This window comes from Sapajus apella, unplaced genomic scaffold (assembly GCF_009761245.1).
Source record: "Sapajus apella isolate SASKATOON/1434 unplaced genomic scaffold, GSC_monkey_1.0 scaffold7, whole genome shotgun sequence".
Taxonomy (NCBI): Eukaryota; Metazoa; Chordata; class Mammalia; order Primates; family Cebidae; genus Sapajus; species Sapajus apella.
In genome coordinates, this window is record NW_022436947.1 from 1751879 (window position 1) to 1775405 (window position 23527).

Consider the following 23527-nt stretch of genomic DNA (forward strand, 5'->3'; position numbering starts at 1 on the left):
CGGCTCACCGCAACCTCCACCTCCTGGGTTCAGGCAATTCTCCTGCCTCAGCCTCCTGAGTAGCTGGGATTACAGGCACGCACCACCATGCCCAGCTAATTTTTTGTAGTTTTAGTAGAGACGGGGTTTCACCATGTTGACCAGGATGGTCTTGATCTCTTGACCTCGTGATCCACCCGCCTCGGCCTCCCAAAGTGCTGGGATTACAGGCTTGAGCCACCGCGCCCGGCCCTGTCTTCTTCTTTATTAGAAGACTGTCCCTATCTTAATCTGACATTCCAAATGTATATGAAAGGAAAAGGAAGTAAATGGGTATAATATATAAATTGGTGATGAATAAATATACTTTTTTTTCCTGTACAAGAGGATTATACTTGCCTGAACCTAAAAATTCAGAAATACTGTGTCCTTTTTCATTCACAAAATGTATGGACATTTCAGAATAAAATCTTGAACAAAAAAACTCATTAGTTCTATACTTTTACCCTCATATTCATTTTCTGTCCCTTTATATTTGCAAAATTTATATTTAAACGGGCTCCAAGATGGTAGCCCACACAAATGTCTCTCTGATGTTCTTGGCATTCCTGCTTTGTGTCAATCAGGAAATATTTTGTGAGAATCTATTATGTAATCAGCTTTAGGTAGATTTGTGGCAGTGAGAAGTTATGATTTAAATATTACGCATGTCTTTAAGGAGCTTAAAGTCCAATTGGAGTAACAAAGCTTTTATAGGAAGCAGCTTGTAAATTTGGTGTTGCACTAAGCCATTATGCTAGAGTTTTAGATCAATAGTTCCACAATGCCATTTCTCACTGAGATTGCTGCAAAAGAATCAGCTAGGAAACTTGTTAAGAACAGAGATTATTGGCTGGATGAGGTGGCTCATGCCTGTAATCCCAGCACTTTGGGAGGCCGAGGAGGGTGAATCACCTGAGGTCAGAAGTTCAAAAAATGAGCCTGGCCAACATGGTAACCCATCTCTACTAAAAATACAAAAAATTAGCCAGGTGTGGTGGTACATGCCTATAATCCCAGCTACTTGGGAGGCTGTGGCAGGAGAATTGCTTGAATCTGGGAGGCAGAGGTTGCAGGGAGCTGAGATCACGCCATTGCACTCCAGCCTGTGCAACAAGAGATTATTGGGCCACACTCATTAACTTTCCCTGTAGATCAAAGGTGGGGCTCAGGAATGTGTTTCCCTTTTTTAAAATAAACAATGTACACTGCCGATTTCCAAAGATATAGAGAAGATTCTGTGGTGAAAAGCAATTCTCGTCTTCTTCATTCTATATGCATTCAGTTTTCTTTCCCAGAGGCAACTGCTGTTACCAATTTATTGCATGTCTGTCCAGACATATACCTTGCATTTACAAACATAGGGATGGGGAGATCACATACAAACTGTTCTGTACCACCTTGCTTTTGTTGCTTTACAGCAAGCATATCTTGGAGATCTTTCCATATTCCTGCTTACAGAGCTGCTGCATTCTTTTTTGAAAGGCTGCCTTGTAGCAGCTTATAAAAGCTCTATAGGGGATTCTAATGCACAGCCAGGTTTGGGAGCCACAGATAGACTGAGTATTAAAGGGATTTAGAAAGTCGTGCATTTCATGAAGAACTGGACACAGTAAACATTTCATTGTACTTCTAGATACTAACAAGCTTTTGTGTAATGTTTCATCTTACCGAATTCATCAGTCAAAAATATATGAAGGTAGTAGGGTATATTTATTTCTTTATTGATGAGACCCTGTGTGATGGTCAAAGCAGCTAGAAACAGGAAGGTTTTCTCATTTTCCGTCTCTGGGCTTAAGGTGCTTAGTGCTGTTTGACCTTTCCTTAGTGTTAAGGGAGGAGGGAATGGACAGAGAAGAGAGAAAGCAGGTAGTAAATTACACCATAAAACTTGCCCTGCCAAAGGAATCATTTTTCTCTACGCGTCTTTCACTCTTAGTACCTATATTTAAGAGATGCATATAAATATTCACATCTGTGGTAGAACTTCACATACATACTATTATGTATATACACATTTTAGATCTATATTACGGATAGCATACTTCTTTCCTTTGTTAACTTAAAAACATTGCCAAGCAAACCTTTATGAAATTGATACTGTTTATTCTTTATCATCGTGGCAAGTTTTTTCTTCCCTAAGATGATTTACAAAGTTCTTATCAAATTCTTAAATCATATGCATTTTGGGATGACCTTTATTTGATGTTATCACAGTTTATAAATAAAATAATAGTCTTTATTGCCACAAAAATAGCAGATCTACTGGGCACTGTTTGTATCCTTACTTCTTTAGTCTGTGTAGACATTCCCCATACCAAGCCAGCTAGGCAGAAAGTAGGCTGAGGACCAAGAGAGTATTAACTTGAGAGTTTTACTGTTTTTTTTCACCACAGGACAGTTAAAAGTAAATATATTTAGCTTCTTGAATATTTCAGAAATGTAAAACACCTCTTCCTTCTTTAGAGCATTCAAATAGAAATTATTACCTTCATGAAACAATTTGTGCTTATTTGTAAAGATGCATTCACCATTTGCATTGCCAGTTACTCTGTGTCCAAGATGTCAGCCAGTGAAGAGCAAAATAACAAGCATTTATGTACTTGAAGCAAATAATGTATCACCATGCAAATCCCATTGATGTATCTATTTCATATATTCATTGTGGGACAAATTTAGTTAGAAGCTTATCAATAGGATTTTTAGCTTTTTGGGGGTATGTTTTGTACCATTGAATGCACATCTTGGTTCTTCAACCCTCTTATTTACCCCTCATGTTCTTTGATCAGTTCCTTTTTATACTGTCTTTCTCTCTTAGCCTTAATAACATAGATTCTTTTAATCAGCTGGTTGGAAATAATTCTGGAAGCCCTGGGACAGTTGGAAGCATGAGCCCTGTTGCTGGAGGTAGGAAAAGTGAACCATACATGAATATTATGAGATTATTGTGAACCAAAGGAATTTGGTTCAGAGTATGCATTTAGTTCAGACCCCTTAAGCATATACTATGCCAGTACACAGCTTTAATGTGTCAAATACATAATCTTCACAAAAGTGGAAGTATGCCATGCTCAATTTATAAAGAAAACATTTAATTTTGTGAGAACAGTTTTATGTCAGCAAGAAAACAATAGAAGTTGGGTTTTTCTGAGCCACAAATTTAATCATAAATTATCAGTTTGATTTTTCACTGGAAATATTTCATATGTACAAATTATAAATTTTTATCTTAGCTGATATCTGCTAATAAAGTGATCTGTGAAAATGCCTATTGGCGTCCTAGTATTTTTAGTAAGAATGTCAACTTACTAAGCTGATTAATAAGCTTTATTTTTACTGGCTAGCAAAATAAGATTTTTGGACAACAAAACCATTGTTCTATAGTTTCATTCTAAACATTTTATGTATATTTTCTTAAAAATCCTTTGAGACAGTTACTGTTACTATTTCTCATCTTTACAGATGAGGGGACCAAAATAAATAAATAAATAAATAGAAATAAAAAATAAAAACACAGGTAAAGTAAATTACCCAAAGCCACACAGTGTACTAAGTGGGTTAGTTAGTATTCTAACACAGGCACACTGACTCTAGAGAAGATTTTTCTCAACTCCACTATCTAAAATTAATTAAAAATTGAGGCCGGGCGCGGTGGCTCAAGCCTGTAATCCCAGCACTTTGGGAGGCCGAGGCGGGTGGATCACAAGGTCAAGAGATCGAGACCATCCTGGTCAACATGGTGAAACCCCGTCTCTACTAAAAATACAAAAAATTAGCTGGGCATGGTGGCGTGTGCCTGTAATCCCAGCGACTCAGGAGGCTGGGGCAGGAGAACTGCCTGAACCCGGGAGGCGGAGGTTGCAGTGAGCCGAGATTGCACTCCAGCCTGGGTAACAAGAGCGAAACCCCGTCTCAAAAAAAAAAAAAAAAAAAAAAAAAAAAAAAAAATTGAAAACAAATTCACTTTTTTTCTTGAAGCATAGCCATTTGAGTACCTGGTATATGTTCTAAAGAGACATTATTGAAGAAAAAAACATTAAGCCCAATCATAAAAGCTCAGTTCCTATTTGGGCTCAAGCCTCAAAGATAATAAGCTGTTGATTAGGGCGGTGTTGGCTGACTGGAACCTAGTAGAGCCATGATAATAATATTAATAGCTGCTGTTTAGTATGTTTACTGTGCCATTGCTTACTATAGGCTTAGTCCATTGCTTTACATACTGAAATACACTGCCCTACTTAATCCTAGGGGAACGCTTCCTCCTCAGGCAGATTGAGAAACTTGCTCTAAGACAAAACAAGTAGAGCTGGAAATCAAATCAAGTCTTTCTAATTATACATTTGTGCATCCCACTGAAGCCAGTTGATTCATGCTTATCTGGTGGCATGGAAGTAGTAGACTGGGGAGACTTTGCCTCTTCTACAGCTGTTCCTAGACCTAAACTGACCCAGAGTTAAGATAGAAAATCAAACATGAAGAGCAAGTTGTCAGCTATCCTCTGTATTCCTGGAATTAATTCACCTCAACGGCCACTCCCCATACTCCTTTGTTAATATTGGTGTGGGACTTTAGGGGTACACAATGACTCAGTCCTCTGATTATGTCACATGTCACAGTGAAGAAAGTAAGTAGTTAGGTGCTTTGGATGAGAAGGTGAATTTCTGATATACCGTTTAAAACTTGAACTTAAGCAAAATTTCAGATGTATAAATTTCATTACCACGGCCTTCTACTGTATAAGGAAAGATGAAAATTGTAATTTACATGTTAAAAGATTTTTCCCTTTTTACCAACTGTTGCCTTTAGTTGCTGTACCTAATTCTTACGAAAATGCAAACTGAATAGAATTTTTAAAAACTTTGCTATGATATATTATTGGTTTTCAAGTAAGTTTGCAGCACAGGTAATAGTCAACAAAAATTTTTTGTGATCAATCATCTTGTACTTGATATTGAGAGAGAAGTCTTAAGGAGCACAGTTCAGGGAATAGGGTATAAAATTGCTCAATATTAAACAATGTTAGGCCATAAATTGATGGAAAGTTTTTTTTTTTTTTTCTTTTGCTCTTTTCTTTTGATAGAAATGCGTATCAGTAAAATGTCAAAGGACTTTCTGTGGTGTGATAAAGTGCAGTATCACAAGGAGGAGGAATTTGAGTGGGGCTTTGAAGACTAAGTAGTGTAAGATTGTTTGGTGGAGAATTGGGGAAAGCATCTGAAGCAAGAGGAATATGTAATGAAGTCCACTGACAGTAAGATCTGAAAGAATTTGGCCACCCACTCTTCTAACACCGAGAGTAGAGAATATAAATGAGAGTATTATCTGAGAGGGAAAAAGAGAATGTTTGGCTGATCCTAGGGAATTTTGGTTAGTCATTAATTCAATTCAGTTCTCATCAAGTGTCAAAAAAAAATGCCAGCTAAGCAACAATTTCAGAAGATTAAGACAATGGAAAGTGCTAAAGTTGTCACTGCCTCACTCACCAAATGGCAGTGAGGCTGTTCTATAGATGGAAGCTATTCGCAAAGGTCAGATTGTCACCCTGTAGGAAAACACCTCCCCCGTTCCCCTGCACACAAAGTGGCCTAATAAACTGAACATTTTGCTGTTAGGAAGTGTGACACTCTGTATTTGAAGGAACGTTTTACAAGAGAAATAAATGGAGTGGAAGAGACTAAAGAAGGTTATGTGCCAGGGTTGAAAGTGATTCTTAGAAAATTTGTTTTTGGAGTTGTGCATTTTGTGTGTCCTGCTGCATTTGCTCTTAACATGTCTGTTAAAACTATCACGATTCTAGCATTTTTTAAGTTGAGGGGCAGTGAGTGAAGGATGGAGTGGGTGATAAAGGGTAGGAAAAAGTTATACCTACCTCTGAGAGAGAAACGGAAGCGTAGGCAGTAGTTCCTTTTGGTTCCTTTCAAAGACCTGAGATAATTATTGGTTTAGGAATGTTAACTTTTTGTGTTTAATTTTTAAAATTATATTTTGTATGGTTAATTTAAATGGAGTGTTTTTCAGATTTGCTGGTTTACCAAATTTAATGTTTTTTATTGATATACCAAATTTACTATTGTGTTGAAATTTCAAAACAAATGTAGCCAAAAATGTTTTACCAGTTGATTAGAACTGGCCCAAACCTGCAGCCTTCACTGACATTTAATAAAACAGATTATATGGGGTGAGGTAGGGGTGAAGAGTAGACACTAGAGAAAGGAACTCATAGATCATTGAAGATTAATAGTCATGTTTAGCCCAAGGTGTTCTTAACCAATTGAAATGTCCCTGTCTCCCTCTTTTTGCCCTAACCCTCATGGGAGTCATCCTGATTTATGTATCTTAAATGTTCATGGAGAGTTTATTATATGCTGGTTTTGGTTTTTCAGGTCACATCTAACTTTTTTTATCTAATTCTTTTGGTGTCACAGTCACTTCTTAGGAGTGAGGAATGTGGCCATGGTCAAGGTGAAACAAGACAAACCAGGGGTTTCTATAGAAAAAGTGCCAGCTTGGCATCTGTTAACATTGAGTTTCTGTTTTGGTGGGAGTATAGCACCTAATTCTTTTAACACTTAATGAACCTTGCATTTATGGTTTTGTACTTGTTTTATTGAATTCAGAAATAGCTCTCATGCATCTTACCACTTGTCTGTAGTGATCTTTTTCTTACCCTATTTTAGCTATACACTGTTTTCACACTTGGATCTTATCACTGTGATAGCTGATGCTACCTCAGAAATGTCAGATTCCAAACATTCTACTCTTTGGGCATCATCTCTGCTCCTTCTGGGTCACTTGCTAAAGGCTGTCCATGGACCCAGTGCTGGGGTCCATTGAGACCCCTCAGATGATCTCACCATTTTCTCACTACCTTCTGTCTTCACATCTTTTTTGACTGCTTACATTTTACGAGTCATCCTTTAATTGCCTGATAAATATCAGGAACTCCTTTTTGGTTTTTACCTACAAAAACCCCAACTCTGGATGAACTCATTTTCCTTCTCTGGGTCTGCACCACATGGGTGAAGATTACTGAAAAAATATTACATAAATACATAGAAGTGGTTTTGAATTAGGTTGTTTTTGCATCATTATAAAGAAATACCTGAGGCTGAGTCATTTAGAAAGAAGAGGTTTAATTGACTAATGGTTCTATAGGCTATGGTGCCTATAGAACAGGAAGCGTGGTGCTGGCATCTGCTCCTGGTGAGGCCTTAGGAAGCTTTCGATCATGGCAGAAGGTGAATGGGGAGTAGGTGCTCCCATGGCTAGTATAGATGCAAGGCTAGTACAGATGCAAGGGAGTAGGAGGGAGGCGCTATGCATTTTTAAACCAGATCTCATGAGAACTCACTGACTATCCCTAGGACAGCACAAGACATTCCTGAGGGATCTATCCCCATGACCAAACAATTCCCACCAGGCCCCACCTCCAATATTCCGATTATATTTCAGCATGGGTGTGTGTGTGTGTGTGCGCACGTGCGCGCGCGTGCTGTATCAGGTATGGAATTCATTGTCTGGAACCTCAGGTGGACTCAGACTTTCAACATTAGCTAGCAATGTTACTGTGTTTCTTGGTCTTTCGTTCTCCAGATCAACCCTTTCATACTTCTTTTCCTCATACCTCTACTTTTTTTTTTCATACTCAGCTGAGTGTCTCACACTAAACTTAGCTGAGAAAAATAGAAGCCTTTAGACTGTAGTGTGAAGACCAGTTTATCTATTTTTTCTTTTGTCCCATGTGCTTTTGGTGTCAGATCTAATGATTCAAGTCCTTGAACACTTGCTGTTATGCTTTATTTCAAGAGTTTTATAGTGTTCTTACCTTTAGGTATATGAGCCATCTGAGTTAATTTTTGTATATGGTATGTGGTAGAGGTCCAAACACATTCTTTTTCATGTATATTGTCTCATACCATTTGTTGAACAGACTATTTTTTCCCCTTGAATGATCTTAGCACTCTTGCCAAAAATTAGTTGGCCACAAATGTAAGAGTTTATTTCTGGACTCTCAGTTCTATGTGGTTTGTCTGTCCTTATGCCAGTACCACACTGTCTTGATTACCTTAGCTTCGTTAAGTGAGTTTGAAGTTGGGAAGTGTGAATCCTCCATCCAGCGATTCTTAACCTTTTCTTTGGGTGACAGAAACCTTTTTGAGTTTCTTATAGGAAACTATGGACCAAGGGAATTGTATGTACAGATATATAAAATTTTGTATAACATTTACTTCTTGAATTGGAAATTTGTAGTCTTTCAGTTAAAAAATAAGTTTTTAAACAATTAGCATATTCACCTTTTGTTTTTTATGGGGAAAATGATGTAAATCCAAATTGGAAAAATAAACTTGTGTTCTACTCAAAAGCAAATTGTAATAGTTTGATTTATACATGGATTCAGTATTCAAACAACAGTGTCATGTTGTTTGTTGACATCTTTTGGTTTTGACCTTTTGGGACTGCAGTAAGCTCTACGCAAACTCTCAAAGACTTTATAGTAGCAAGTGTACTAGAGTTCTCTCACGTGAGAGTAGGCTTGTTTTCGGGGGTCTCTGATTTATTGCTTTTGATATTTTGTTTTAGTTATTAGATTAATACATTTCAAGATTTTTGTTTACCTGATGTTTTACATGGTTGTGGGTAGAATTTTAATTATGAAATTTAGTATTTTAATTGTATATTAATTGTGTATTTTTATTTAGTATTTAATTATGGAATAATAATAGAGGAAAAGTACCTAAAACATAATCTACAGTTTAACCAATAATCATAAAATATGGACCCATGTAATAACAATCATCTAGGACCCCAGGATACCACCTGCCATCCTTTCCAGATTATAATCTCCAGAGGAAACCACTGTCCTACTGTTAAGATCTGTCTCTTCCTTGCTTTTAAAGATAGTTTTGTTATCCCAAAGCAATATACTTCAGCTTTCCCTAGTTTTGAATTTTCTATATAAATAGAATATACCATATATACTCCTTTATGTCTTTTTAAAATTTAACTCAATATTGATTAACTTGTAGAATTCATTCATTTATTGTACGATTCTTTCATTTTCATTACCATATAGAGTTCTGTTATGATAATATGCTGTATTTATCCATTTTACTATTTATAGACTCACAAATAGTGATTCTGTAAGCGGTTCCGTATTAGTGCCTGAGTTCCTCTAAGGTGTGCTTACCTAAAAAAGGTTTTGCTTGGTCATAGAATAATTGTAGAGTGTAAGATTCTTCAGTTTTAATGCCAAATTATTTTCCAGTGGCTGTATCAGATTATCAATTTAAAGTTCCTATTGCTCCACATCATCTTCAACATGTAGTATCATCAGGCTTTTTAGTTTTAGCTGGTCTGTTGGGTATGTTGTATTTATTGTGCTTTTAATCTATATTTCCCCCAGTTACTTATGAGGTTGTACACCTTTTTATGTGTGATTCAACCATTTAGAGTTCCTTTTATGATGTGCCTGTCCAAGTATTTGGTTCATTTTTCTACTGGGTTTTTTTTTTTTTTTTATTCATTTGTAGGAGTTCAGTATATTCTGAGTGTAATTCCTTTGGTGGCCACCTGTATTGTAATGTCTTCTGCTGCTCTGGCGTATTTCACTCTTTATAGTTTAATGAATAGGAGTTTGTTTTAATATGGTGGAAGTCACCACTTTTACCCCTTACGGACGGTGCTTTTTGTGTTTTAATTAAGACCTTCCTGCCCTAAAGTCATAAAGATATTTTCTATATTATGTTATACAACCTTTGTACTTTGTGTTTTATGATCTACTTTGGAATAAATTTTTATGTTATGAGATAGATGTCTAATTTTATTTTGCTTTTTTTTATTAAAAAAGATATTTTAATATATCTTATAAAATTATAAAATAAATACAAAATAAAATATAAAATATATTTTATCTTTTATAAGATATCTTATAAAAGATATATATGTATATAAAATATATTTTATATATAAATATCTTTTACATAAATATGTTTTATTAAAAAAAAATATATATATATATATTTTTTTTGACATGGAATCTTGCTGTGTTGCCCAGGCTGGAGTGCAGTGGTTTGATATTGGCTCACTGCAGTCTCCACCTTCTGGGTTCAAACGATTCTCCTCCCAAGTAGTGGGATTATAAGCATGCACCACCATGCCTGGCTAACTTTTATATTTTTCGTAGAGATGGGGTTTTGCTATGTCGGTCAAGTTGGCTTCTAACTCCTGACTGCAAGTGATCTGCCTGCCTCTGCCTTCCAAAATGCTGGGATTACAGATATAAGCCACTGCCAGGCTGATATAAGATATTTATTTATTTATTGACAGAGTTTTGCTTTTGTTGCCCAGGCTGAAGTGCAATGGCATGATCTCAGCTCACCACAACCTCTACCTTCTGGATTCAAGCGATTCTTTTGCCTCAGCCTCCCTAAGTAGCTAGGATTACAGGCATGTGCCATCACGCCTGGCTAATTTCGTATTTTTAGTAGAGACGGGGTTTCTGCATGTTGATCGGGCTGGTCTTGAATTCCCGACCTCAGGTGAACTGCCCACCTCAGCCTCCCAAAGTGCTGGGATTACAGTTGTGAGTCACAATGCCCAGCTATATAAGATATTTATATAAAAGCGATTTAAAAAATGTTTAGGACCTTATATTGAGAAGTTTGTTGTTGTTGTGTGCTCTTGCATGTCTTCTGTTACACATGAGCGTCCACATATGCATAGATCTGGTTTTGGGCACTGCCATCTGTTTCATATTGCCTTGATTCTTTTAAATAAGATTGCACTTTAAATAAGTCTTGATACTTGGTAGAGTTTTAGGGTGGGGGGTTTGTTTTGTTTTTGTTTTCTGTGAATGCTTTGCATATTCTTGGCCCTGTACATTTCCATATTAATTTTAGAACTAGTTTGTCGGGTTCCACAGATGTTGATTGGAATTAAATTGAATCTATAAATCACTTTGAGGAGAATTAATATCTTTACATTATTGAACTTCAAACCCATGGTCATGATGTATATCTCCCTTTATTTAGGTTTTCTTTAAAGTCTCTCAATAATATTTTATATTTTTTCTTAAAGAAGTCTTGCATAATTTTTGTTAAATTTATTCCACTGTACTTCACACTTTCATGCAGTTGTACATGGTATGTTATTTCACTTTTTAGCTTTATATTGGTGGTTTATGGAAATAGGGTTTTTTATATACTAATATTTAGGAATCTTTTTGAGTCATATGATTTCTCTATAGATTGTTTTGCATTTTCTGCATGTGTAACCATAGCATTTGCAGATGATAGCTTTTTTTCCCCCTAACCCCTATACCTTTTAATTATTTTCCTTATTTTACTGTACCAGTCCATCCTCTAGCACAGTGTTCACCAGAAGTAGTGATAGCAGGTGTTCTTGCTATGTTCTTTTTTTTTTTTTTTTTTTTTTTTTTTGAGATGGAGTTTCGCTCTTGTTACCCAGGCCGGAGTGCAATGGCACGATCTCGGCTCACCGCAACCTCCGCCTCCTGGGTTCAGGCAATTCTCCTGCCTCAGCCTCCTGAGTAGCTGGGATTACAGGCACACGCCACCATGCCCAGCTAATTTTTTGTAGTTTTAGTAGAGACGGGGTCTCACCGTGTTGACCAGGATGGTCTCGATCTCTTGACCTCGTGACCCACCCGCCTCGGCCTCCCAAAGTGCTGGGATTACAGGCTTGAGCCACCGCGCCCGGCCTTTCTTGCTATGTTCTTAATCTCAGAGTGACTGCTTTCATGTTATTTGAATAAGATATTTTAAAAGTACCCTTTTCCAGATTATGGAAGTATCCTCTAAGCTTGCTAAGAGGTTTGTTTACTTTCTAATCATACATAAATTTTGAATTTTATCAAATACTTTCTCTGCATCTTTTTAAATGGTCATATGTTTTTTTTTCTTTTAATCTAATAAGTGTTTTCACTGATTAAGATTTTTAGTGTTAAAAGCTACCTTGTATTCCTGGGATAGACCCAACTTAATATTTGCATCTTTGCTCATAAATAACCTATAATTCTTTCCAAGTTTTGGTACCAAGGTAATGCTGTCATGAATTGAGTTAGGGAGCAACTCCTTTTTTCCTGCTCTCTGGAATAAATTTGATATTAGATTTATTTATTCCTTGAGTATTTGATAGAACTTGCATGTGAGGTCATGTGGGCCTGGAGTCTTCTTTGTGTGTCAATTTTTAAAATTACTAAGTGATTGTTCAGGACTGTTGAGATACTCTATTTGCTCATGACTCAGGTTTGCCCATATCTAATATTTTAAAATCTCTTAGCATAAAATTGTTCATAATATCCTCGTTTATATCTAATATTTTTAGGATCTAAGTTTTGCCTCCCTTTTCATTCCTAGAATGGGTTATGCCTTCCCTCTTTTATCTTGGCTTTACTAGAGGTTTGCCAATTTATAAAATTGGCAAGCCTCTAGTAAAAAAAAAATTTTCAAAGAATCAATTTTTGTCTTCAATGCTCTGTTACATGTTTTCTGTGTCATTGATTTCTTCTCTTTGTTTTTCCTTCTGTCTCTGTTTTTAAGTTTTTTTTGGCTATTATTTTTGTAACTTCTTGAGTTAGATACATAGCTCATTAATTTCAGCCACTTTTTTTCTAATGGATGCATTTAAAGCTATATGTTTCTAAGTTCTTCATCCCACAAATTTTGTCATATAATGTTTTCATTGTTCACATTTTAATGTGATTTATCTTTTGTCTCATTTTGTTGACGTTTTATAACATGTGACATTAACATAATGGTTGAGGATTTTATGGCTTATAATTGTATTATTTCTGATGTCTCTGCTCTTGCTAGGAGATAGTTACTTTTAGTATGTTCCCCCACACTCACTTAGCAGGTTTGTAGAGAACAGAATAAAATTTATCTTTATATGTGTTTCTGTGCTCTACAAAAATGTGTTGTTGAGGTGGTTGTACCTTTCTCAGCTAAATTCCAACCACTGTATTAGAGTTAAGTGAAGATTTTCAGCCTACTTACACATTGATTTTTTCTTTGTCTTAGCTGTGTTGGAGTAGAAGAACATCATGCTGTTGACATTGACCTGTATCACTGTCCCAACTGTGCAGTTTTACACGGTTCCTCCTTGAGTAAGTACTAGAAGCTTAAATAAAAATGGAGATTTCAGGAAAAAAAAAAACCTGACATTTCAAACTTACATGTACATGGCAATACTTTAATGGCACGCTATGTGTTATATATTACACCCATCAAGAACTATAAGGAAAGATTTCGCTCAAGGTATTTTGGATGTAGTTTTTGTCTGAATTGTTAAGGCAAAAGATTAAGGGGGAAAAATATGCTATCAGTCTTCATTGCCAGTGCCGAGTCCCCAAATTCAACTACATTGTTTGACATTGTAGTAAAGTAAAATTTTTCTGTTTCTGGAAACTGATTTCACTTGTTTTGCTCTCTTCACAAATAGAAGATCTTTAGTAGTATTTTGGGATAGTATACAGAATAAGACTTCAGTGCACTCCTATGCCTTATATTTTAAGGAGAAAATGAGAGCATTGATAGGCTAAAATATTACTTACGTTTTCTGAATTTGGTTGCTATATTGTGTATGGCCTAGAGTCCTTCTCAGCCATCCTTTCTGCCTGAAACCCCTTCCTGAGATCTGAGGAAGTAGAAGTACACAGACACACCAGACAGGTTTCTTCTTAAGTTGGGAGGGCAAAGGCAGGGAAGCCCCAGGCATCTACTGGAGTGGACCAGCATCGTACCTAAAATGATATCTATTTTCAGCCTTTTACAGATGCTTCAGAAGAATACATTGGAATATTATTATTGTGCAAATGGGAGAGAAAATATTTAAAAGGCTTGGATTATGTTGTATATATATATTTTTAAATTTGAGACAGGGTCTTGCTCTGTCACCCTTGCTGGAGTGTAGTGGAGCTATCAGAGCTCACTGAAGCCTTGACCTCCTGGGCTCAAGTGATCCTCCTGCCTCAGCCTCCAGAATAGCTGGGACCACAGGCACGCTTTACCACACCCAGCTAATTTTTTATATTTTGTAAAGACAAGGTCTCATTTTGTTGCCCAGGCTGGTCTCCAGCTCTGCTTAGACTCCCAAAAGTACTGTGATTACAGGCATGACCCACCACGCCTGGCCTGTAATAACTATTTATTTTGAAATTTTAGGCTGTGGGCTGGCATATTTGTATTTGCAAATTTTAAAAAAGAAAACTATAGGCTTTGTCAGTTTAAAACCTTTGCCTCTTGATAGACATACTTGGGTTGGTTGTATATGACCTCTTTATTTTACATGCAGCTTTTTTTTTAGTACTTTTTTCCAGTGGAGCAGACATTTTGTTCTATTTTTCAAGAGACTTACTGGCAACTGACTGCCCGTTTGTTTTGTTAGAAATATTAGTAATTTTTCTAATTTCTTTATATTTAAAAATTTAAGCTACATGAATGCATTAAAATATTTCCTTGTAAAATAGAGGCTATTCCTTTTGTTATGTATACAGTATAAAACTTGAGGTTAGCAAATTGGTGGAGCTGTTACAAGTGTAATTGACTAGTTTATGTTTTTGAAAGGATCTTTCTCTGGCTAGCACTGAGTATGGTGTTGTTATCTTAAGGGAAACTTACCTAAAATTTATAGCAGTTTTAGTTTAGAATTTAAGTATATAGTCCCAAAATGAAATAATTTGAATTCAACTTCTATGAAATATTAAGTTGCTGTGAGGCAGAATAATGTGATATACTCTATTTTTTTATTTTTCCTGTGTGATTTAATTTGTTAAAAAACATGTCATGCTCACTAAATTGATTACACAATTTATAATGGATCACGACTTCACTTTGAATAATTATGCTTTGGACAGAAGCTTCCCTTTGCTTCTCGAATGTAAGGTCAGGCATTGGCTATCTTCTGGGCAAACATCCAACTCTGAGTACTTTCAGGGAAAACGCCCAAGATCCAGTCATCTGTTTTATCTTGATTCAAGGCTCACCTTCCCTACTCCTTACCTTCTACCCCAACTTGGTTAATCCCTTTTTATCCCTTTCCCTCTTCTGTTAAGCCTCTCTCTTTTTTTAAATTTATTTTTCGAGATAGACTCTTTTGCTGTCACCCAGGCTGGAGTGCATTGGGGCAATCATGGTTCACTGCAACCTCCACCTTCTGGATTCAAGCAATTCTCCTGCCTCAGCCCCCCGAGTAGCTGGGATTACAGGTGTGTGCCGCCATGCCTGGCCAGTTTCTGTATTTTTAGTAGAGACGGAGTTTCACCATTTTGGCCAGGCTGGCTTGGCCTTGGCCTCTGAAAGTGCAAGGATTACAGGTGTGAGCCACTGCTCCTGGCCTATTAAGCCTCTCTTATTTGCAACCCTGGTTTCTTGTTCGTTTCAGAGATTCCCAGAAGTCCTTATTATTGATACCATTTAGCCAGTATAACACCTACTTAATATGGTGAATGTAGACTTTTTACCCTCTTAATGGGAATTAAGAACTCTGTTTGAGGGCAGGTATCAAAAAACAGCCCATAGATGACTTAAGTATATATATATTCTCTGTCTTCTTTAGGCACATGTAATCCAAACAAAATTTTCTCTTTCCCCTGTAACCATTACTAAAATATTCCTTCACTGGCCTCCTTCCTTTAAGAAATTTAGTCAGCTGTTATACAGTGGCTGATTTTATGTTTTAAGCATGTTAGCCCAACAGCACAATTGTATCCTTCTTTTAACTTCCTACAAGTCAGCACATTTAAAAGGAAATGATAGTGATTGGCAGCTTATTACATGCTGGGTACTATAGTAGGTAAGTAAGTACTTACCTATGTTATCTTCTTCAATACTTAACCACAATTTCATGTGAGAAATGAGAAAAATGATCTAGCTAGCCCTTTTATGTAGCTATTTGGCAGAGCTGGAGTTTGAACCCTTAGCAGTCTAATTCCAAAGTTGATGTACTTCACTGATTAATTTGTTTTGCAAAAATAAAAATTAACTACTGGGGTTGCTGAGGTAGGAGGATTGCTTGAGCCCAGGAGTTCGAAGCTGCAGTGAACTGTGATTGCGCCACTGCGCTCCAGTCTGGGTGACAGAGTGAGACCCTGTCTTAAATAAAAAAAAAAAAAAAAAAAATTTTTAAAATGCTAGATCATACTTTACCTATCAAATGGGCTGCTTTAAAAAAAAAAAAAAAAGTAATGATGCCCATCATTAACCCAGGGCTATGAAAGAGGCTGCTTGTGTAACACTGGTAAGGAAAGTAAGTTACTAGTACCATTTTCTGGAGGCAGTTTTGTAATATGTAGCAAGTGTCTTAAAAATCTTGATCTTGCCGGGTGCGGTGGCTCAAGCCTGTAATCCCAGCACTTTGGGAGGCCGAGGTGGGTGGATCACGAGGTCAAGAGATTGAGACCATCCTGGTCAACATGGTGAAACCCCGTCTCTACTAAAAATACAAAACATTAGCTGGGCATGGTGGCACGTGCCTGTAATCCCAGCTACTCAGGAGGTTGAGGCAGGAGAATTGCCTGAACCCAGGAGGCGGAGGTCGCGATGAGCCGAGATCTCGCCATTGCACTCCAGCCTGGGTAACAAGAGTGAAACTCCATCTCCAAAAAAAAAAAAAAAAAAAATCTTTCTTCTAGCATTTCTTGGAATTTATTCTGAGAAATTAATCAGGGAAACATTAATATATATAAACATTTATCTCAACTTTGAAGAAAGATTCAGAATGAACTAAGTGCTTAAGAATCAAAAATGATTGTAATATGATGTATCTACATGTTAAAATTGTAGTCTGTTTTAAATTGGTTTTAAATATTTAATAAGGAGAAAATGCTCATGATAGAAGCAGGGTAAACATTATGATCCCAGTTGAAAATAAAATGGAGTCATGTATCTATATATAGTAGAAAAATCTGGAATGAAATACCCTCAAATTTTAGGAGTGATTTTAAATGAGAAAAGATAACACACAAAGGATGCCTTAGTGGAATTTCCTAGGAAGTTTGCTTTGTGATTCTAAATTTTTCTTGTGAGATTTTTTTTTTTTTTAATGGGACTCACCCTCTTCCATATTGAAGATTTGGCTGCCCTAAGTTACTTGGGAATCTTGTTTTAGACTCTTAGGAATAAGCCTGATTTCTACCTATGTTAATTATTGTGACTTCTCCTTATCCACATGAAGACCCAATGTTGTTGTATTACTATGATCTTTGTAAGGCGGGAAAGGTTTAAAATAACTTGGAATCAAAAAGTTGTTTTCCTCAAAACATTTTGTTATGAAAATGTTCAAACATATAGGAAAAATTGGAAAAATTTACAGCAAGCACCTATAAGCCTTACCATCTAGATTCTACTATTAACATTTTCATTACATGCTCTACCACATGTCTATCCATGTAACTATTCTGTCTACCCATCTTATGTTTTTGAATGCATTTCTAAATAAGTTACAGACGTCAGTACATTTTCCAGAATCTTGGAGGTTTTAGGCTTAAGAGTAATTTTCAAACTTAAAAAAAAAAAACAGATTTAAAACTGAAATTGTACATTTATAGAATGCACAAGAGCTGTAGGTGGTGCCACTCTAGTCGAAAGAGGAATGAGGTCCAGAGATCATTCCTTGGCTTTTTCTCTATCTCCCCTTTGTGAAGGGTTTTTCCACACAGTTTGAAAATTTAGTGACTTAACTCATCCCTTCATTCCTACATTGAGGAGTCTCCAGAGGTGTTAAGTGACCTGCCCAAGGTTGCAGAGAAAGCTATTGGCTGAACTAGGAATCAAATCCAAGTCTTCCGATTTCGATTGTGGTGACTACTGAAGGTCATAGCCTTCCAGAGCTGTAGAATTACAGGGTCTTAACGTTGGAGTGAATAATGAGGTTATTTATTTTGTCATCCTACCCATCTTTCTTTAATTATGACTCAGTCACCTGCTCTTCTTTGTGTCAGTGTAACTGCTTATTTGGGGAGTAAGTCTTCACATGAAAGAGGAAGGAATAGCCGGGCGCGGTGGCTCATGCCTGTAATCCCAGCACTTTGGGAGGCCGAGGCGGGTGGATCACGAGGTCAAGAGATCGAGACCAGTCTGGTCAACATGGTGAAACCCCGTCTCTACTAAAAAAAATACAAAAATTCAGCTGGGCATGGTGGAGTGTGCCTGTAATCCCAGCTACTCAGGAGGCTGAGGCAGGAGAATTGCCCGAACCCAGGAGGCAGAGGTTGCGGTGAGCCGAGATCGCGCCATTGCACTCCAGCCTGGGTAAACAAGAGCGAAACTCCGTCTCAAAAAAAAAAAAAGAAGGAATTATGCTATTAGAATAGATTTCTTATGTGAGATAAAACGCCCTGTCCTGAGAAGACCATTTGGATGGTCTGGATAATCATATTAGGACCTAATATTCTGATGAAAATCATAATTGCATATAATTTGGAAATTGTATACTATCTATAAGTGTAGACATTATAAAAGGCTTCACTGCTGATTTGAACTCCTTGATTTAATTTTAAATATTTTGAAATAAAGAGAGTAGGTTTTAATCCACAGTTAATTGTCTGTAATTGCAGCATTACATTAAGCAAAATTCTCGGGCCTCGAACCGCATTAAAAACTTGAGTGTTTTTAATGTACTTAGAATTGTTATTGCTGATTTTGACAAACATAATGATTATAAAGCACATAGTATCACGAGTTACCAAAATCATTTTCTTTTTTTAATCTTCTAAAAATCCAGTGAAGAAGAGGAGGAACTGGCACAGGCATGACTACACAGAAATTGATGATGGTTCCAAACCTGTGCAAGCTGGAACTAGAACTTTCATTAAGGAATTACGTTCTCGAGTCTTCCCAAGGTATGGAAACTTACTCCGATAAAAGAAAATGTAAGAATGTCATCTGATACAGTGACATTACCTAAAGGCAACGTTTTCAAACTTAGGCTGTACCCCATTATCGTCCTCAGCCAGCTTTTTACCATTTTTTCTTCCTTAATGAAACAGAAAAGTATCAGTTCATTCCAAGTAGCAGGATTAAGTAAGCATATTTTCATGGAACTTTCGTTATGTGTATGTGCACACTGGGTCACCCTGTAAAAAACGTTTAAGTGTGAGTCACGGTCCAAAAAGTTTGAAATACACTAATCTAAGGGAGTTGTTCCCAGCACTTAGTTCCTTATAATATGCAGCTGCTGCCTATTTTTTTCTTTTGCCTCACCTTCTCCTGTTTCCCAACTCTTTTTTTCTTCATTGCTTTTATATGCATCTCTGCCCTAGGTCCACCAGAAACACATACAACCACTGCAAGACTGGGCTTTTTTAGTTTTTAAAAATAATGGAATATATTTGAATTGTCTTGCTCAAAGACAGCCGAAAGCATAATAAAGCATTTAATCATGCTAATTTAGATCATTTCCTACTCACTGCCTGACATCTATTTAAAGTGATAATGCTTAATAGGCTTTTACACAAGATCATAGCCAGGCTTGTTAAAGAGGGGAAGCTCAATTTAAATTTAAATCACAGTATCACATGCAGCTTATTATGAAATTATTTCAGATCCTGAAATGATAAAACCCCTGCTATTTCTCCTCAGTCTTTAGAATTCCTCTTTAGCCCCTGTCCCTTACACAGAAACATACAATGATAAGCATCTACTGTTGGCTCCCTCAGGTCTGTCAAGAGACAGAAAGAACACATATTTAAAATGTAGTGTTCCCACATGATTTTTGTGATGTTAAATACCCTATTCTTAAAAAAATATATATATATATTTTTTAATCAGTTTCCAAGTAGGAGAAATGTTTGCTTGTTTGTTTTCTTTTTTATTGTCTCATGCTTGATTGGTTTGGCACTTAGGTCCAAAGTTTTCAGTTTGGTTCCATTGGTGGGCCTAAGACAGGTTTGTGAGCTCCCTAAAGTGGTATGTATAATTTCATGTCAGTTGGGAGTGTGCATTTCTCAGGGAGAGGAGCTATAGCTTTCTTTCTTTCTTTTTTTCTTTTTTTTTTTCCTCAAATAGGTTTCTGACACAAAAATGTAGTGTTAAAAACACTGGCCTAATAATTTATGTGACTTTACTGCCAGTGACCACAAATGAGAACAGGTTATAGGGATGATCGCATATGTCCAAAATGTAATTACCATTAGTTCAGGATGTTTGGGTTTTAACGCCATAAACCTTTGCAACATTTAAAACGATAGTACAGTAACAATAATTACTAAATTACACATACTTGATACGATTAACATAGAAGTGTATACAACAAAGTGAATTTTAAGACTTAGTATAAGTTTTTTGAGACCCTTTTCTACATAAAAACATTAAAACATTTATGTATATGGATGTATGGATATATATAATTTTAAAATAAAATAGTGTTATGCATAGTGTACAATTTGCCTTCTTTATTATAGTTCATAGATATCCTTCCATATGTATGCATGATTTACCTCACTCCCTAAATGCTGTATAGTATGCAGTAATCTGTAGATACTATAATTTGCTTAACCATCCCCACATGATACATGTTTAGTTTGTCTCCAGTTTTTCCTCCTGCAAAAAATGTTGTACCTATATTTTAAACACTTGTCATTATATATGTTTGATCAAAAGGGGAAGTAAAACACCAAACATTTGAGATCAGGGAATAAACGTTATTTAAAGTTCTCCCTTAGATGTTGAAGGAATTATTTAATCCTCAGAGGTTGGGGGAAGGAGGGACAATTTTGGATGCTTACTGGGGAAACTAAAAGGTAATACAGAGTTCTAGTTTAGTAGATGAGTCAAATGAAGAAGATCTAAGCCATCCACTTAAAAGACTATCTAGGAAAGGACTCTCAGTTTTCTTAGGCCTCAGACTTGCCCTTGCCTTATTGAGAGGATTGGGAGATCGGAGTCCAGTAATTCAGAAAACCAGCATCTCCTTTTTCTCCTGTCTTCTTGCCACCTAGGCAGGAGATGACATCCTACAGTTAAGATCTGATTGTGTAAGTGGAGACTATTGTGTTTTAACCTTTAAGGCAAGTGATGCACTTAATGTATAGCAGCCGTATCCTTCGAGCAATTGGAAGATAAAATCTAGAATGTCCCATTGGAAGAGATCTGGTAGGCAAGGGACAAACCACACTTAAGTTAATGTAATGCATATCAGTGTTGATCATTAGAGAGGGCAGCTGGAAGTCCAACCCTTCTTGGCTTAAAGTCACTACCTGATATTAAGACTTATTAAATAACTGGTTGTAACAGGTCATTTAAATCAGTAGTTGTCAATGGGAGCATTGTGGACACTTGTCTCGGTGGGGAGGGACCAGGGATGCTAGTCATGTTCCAATATGCAGAACAAGAATTAATTGTTCAGTGTTCCATCAGACTTGAGATAGTTGTATAGAATGTTATAGTCAGATAAAATCTGACAAGTTTTTATTTTATTTTATTTTGAGATGGAGTTTTGCCCTTGTTGTTCAGCTGGAGTGCAATGGTGTGATCTTGGCTCACTGCAACCTCCGCCTCCCCAGTCCAAGCAATTGTCCTGCCTCAGCCTCCCCAAGTAGCTGGGATTAAAGGCACCCACCACCATGCCCAGCTAATTTTTGTATTTTTAGTAGAGACAGGGTTTCACCATGTTGGTCAGACTGGTCTTGAACTCCTGACCTCAGGTGATCCATTCACCTTGGCCTCCCAAAGTGTTGGGAATTACAGGCGTGAGTCACCGTTCTTGCTTGACTAGTTTTTAGTCTAATGAATGCACACTCTACCTTTTTTTGCTCTCCAAAATTCCTATGCAGTTTGTATCAAGTGGCTTCTGATGTTTCTAGTTCACTTAGATCTAACCATTCATTACAACTAGTTTTAAGCATCCTATTATTTTATTATGTCTTCTGGTGTAGTTAACATACTGAAATACAGGTTGAGTGTCCCTTATCCAAAATGCCAAGGACCAGAAGTGTTTCAGAAACAATTTCAGATTTTTTTTTTTTTTTTTAATATTTGCATTATCCCTAGCAGCTGAGCATCCCTAATCTGAAAATCTGAAATGCTCCAATGAGCACTTTGAGCACCATATCATTGTTCAAATTTTTTTCGGATTTTTGAGCATTTTAGAGTTTGTATTTTTGAAATTAGAGATACTCAACTTGTACATACTTCACTACAAACAAGGTTGGTTTTTTTCTTTTTGCATTTAGAGCACTTTATATATTTTTCTAATTATATGTATTGAATTATGTACACTACATTATCTATAAATTCTTGTTTAGGATAGCAAAAGGAGATTAATAAAACATTTGTCATTAGAAGAAGAAAGAGATATGATAGTTTAAGAGCCCCTGATACAGCATGATCCAGTATATGAATTAACCCGTCACCAACAGTATGTTTTAAAAACTGAACTTACCAATAAAAATGACATTTTTATTCTTTATGTTTTTCCTAAGTGCCGATGAAATAATTGTAAAGATGCATGGCAGCCAGCTGACACAAAGATATCTGGAGAAACATGGATTTGATGTCCCTATTATGGTTCCTAAATTAGATGATCTGGGACTCAGGCTCCCTCCACCTACATTTTCTGTGATGGATGTGGAACGTTATGTAGGTATGAACTTAATTTCTTTAAGTACCTCGGAAAACATGGTAAAAGTAAAAATGATAGTCCTCGTAATATTAAAGGTTAAATGAAGAAATGTCAATTTAGTTTAGTTTCCTGCTCAGAAAAACAGAATGACACATTTTGCCTGTTCTTATTTACTCAGCTTCATCCTGCTGCTTTCTTTTGGGCCATTACATTTTCTGATACTTGCTTAGGGAAAATCATTACTGAGGGATAGATATAGATACCAGGAAGGAAGATACTGGAAAATTGGATTGGTTGGTTTGGTAGAATACAGGTGCAAAATTTCCAGATCCCAGTATACCAGCTGCACAGTTAGTTTTCTGGAGTCTGCTTTGTGACCTGCTGCTGCTTAGAGGAAAGGTGGTAAAACATTTTCAAACCTGTTTTAGAGTAATGACTAGGTGAATATTGCTATTTAATGATGTCTGGTCTTAATTTGTGATTTTGCAGATTCACCAAAAAGACAGAAAGACCTGAGAAATAAGGGGGGAAACCCTTTACCTCTTGCCATGTTGTTGACATTTTCAGTCATTTCATTTTCATGATATTTACAGATAAAGCTGACTATATGTAGGTGTCATTCCTCGTCAGCAGTAAATAGAGAATATTTGAGATTAGATTCCAAATTTATTTTGACTCAAAATTGTATATTTACTACATTATCTCCTCAGCATGGAATATCTGAGAACTTGTCCCTTTATCGAGCCATTGGTTGACAATTCTCATTGATTATTGTTTCACTGAGGAATTCTAAATGTCATAACTTCGTATTCAACTAAATTTGAATATTTGATAAATTAGAGGATGAGGCTAAGGCTTTACCTCAACCTGTTTGCATAGATGGTAATTACAAAACAAATAGCTAGTGTGATACATGTGCAGAAAAAAAATG

The 23527-nt window shown here is 36.5% G+C and overlaps 1 protein-coding gene across 1 annotated transcript in view; it reads left to right on the forward strand.

Annotated features, from left to right (window-relative positions):
- Positions 1-23527, forward strand: part of KDM7A (lysine demethylase 7A) — an 88227-nt gene that overhangs the window by 22202 nt on the left and 42498 nt on the right. The window contains exons 2-4 of the mRNA XM_032275632.1: positions 13059-13144; positions 18760-18877; positions 22457-22617. Of these exons, the coding sequence (XP_032131523.1) occupies positions 13059-13144; positions 18760-18877; positions 22457-22617 (365 nt within the window). The remainder of the gene's footprint in view (positions 1-13058; positions 13145-18759; positions 18878-22456; positions 22618-23527) is intronic.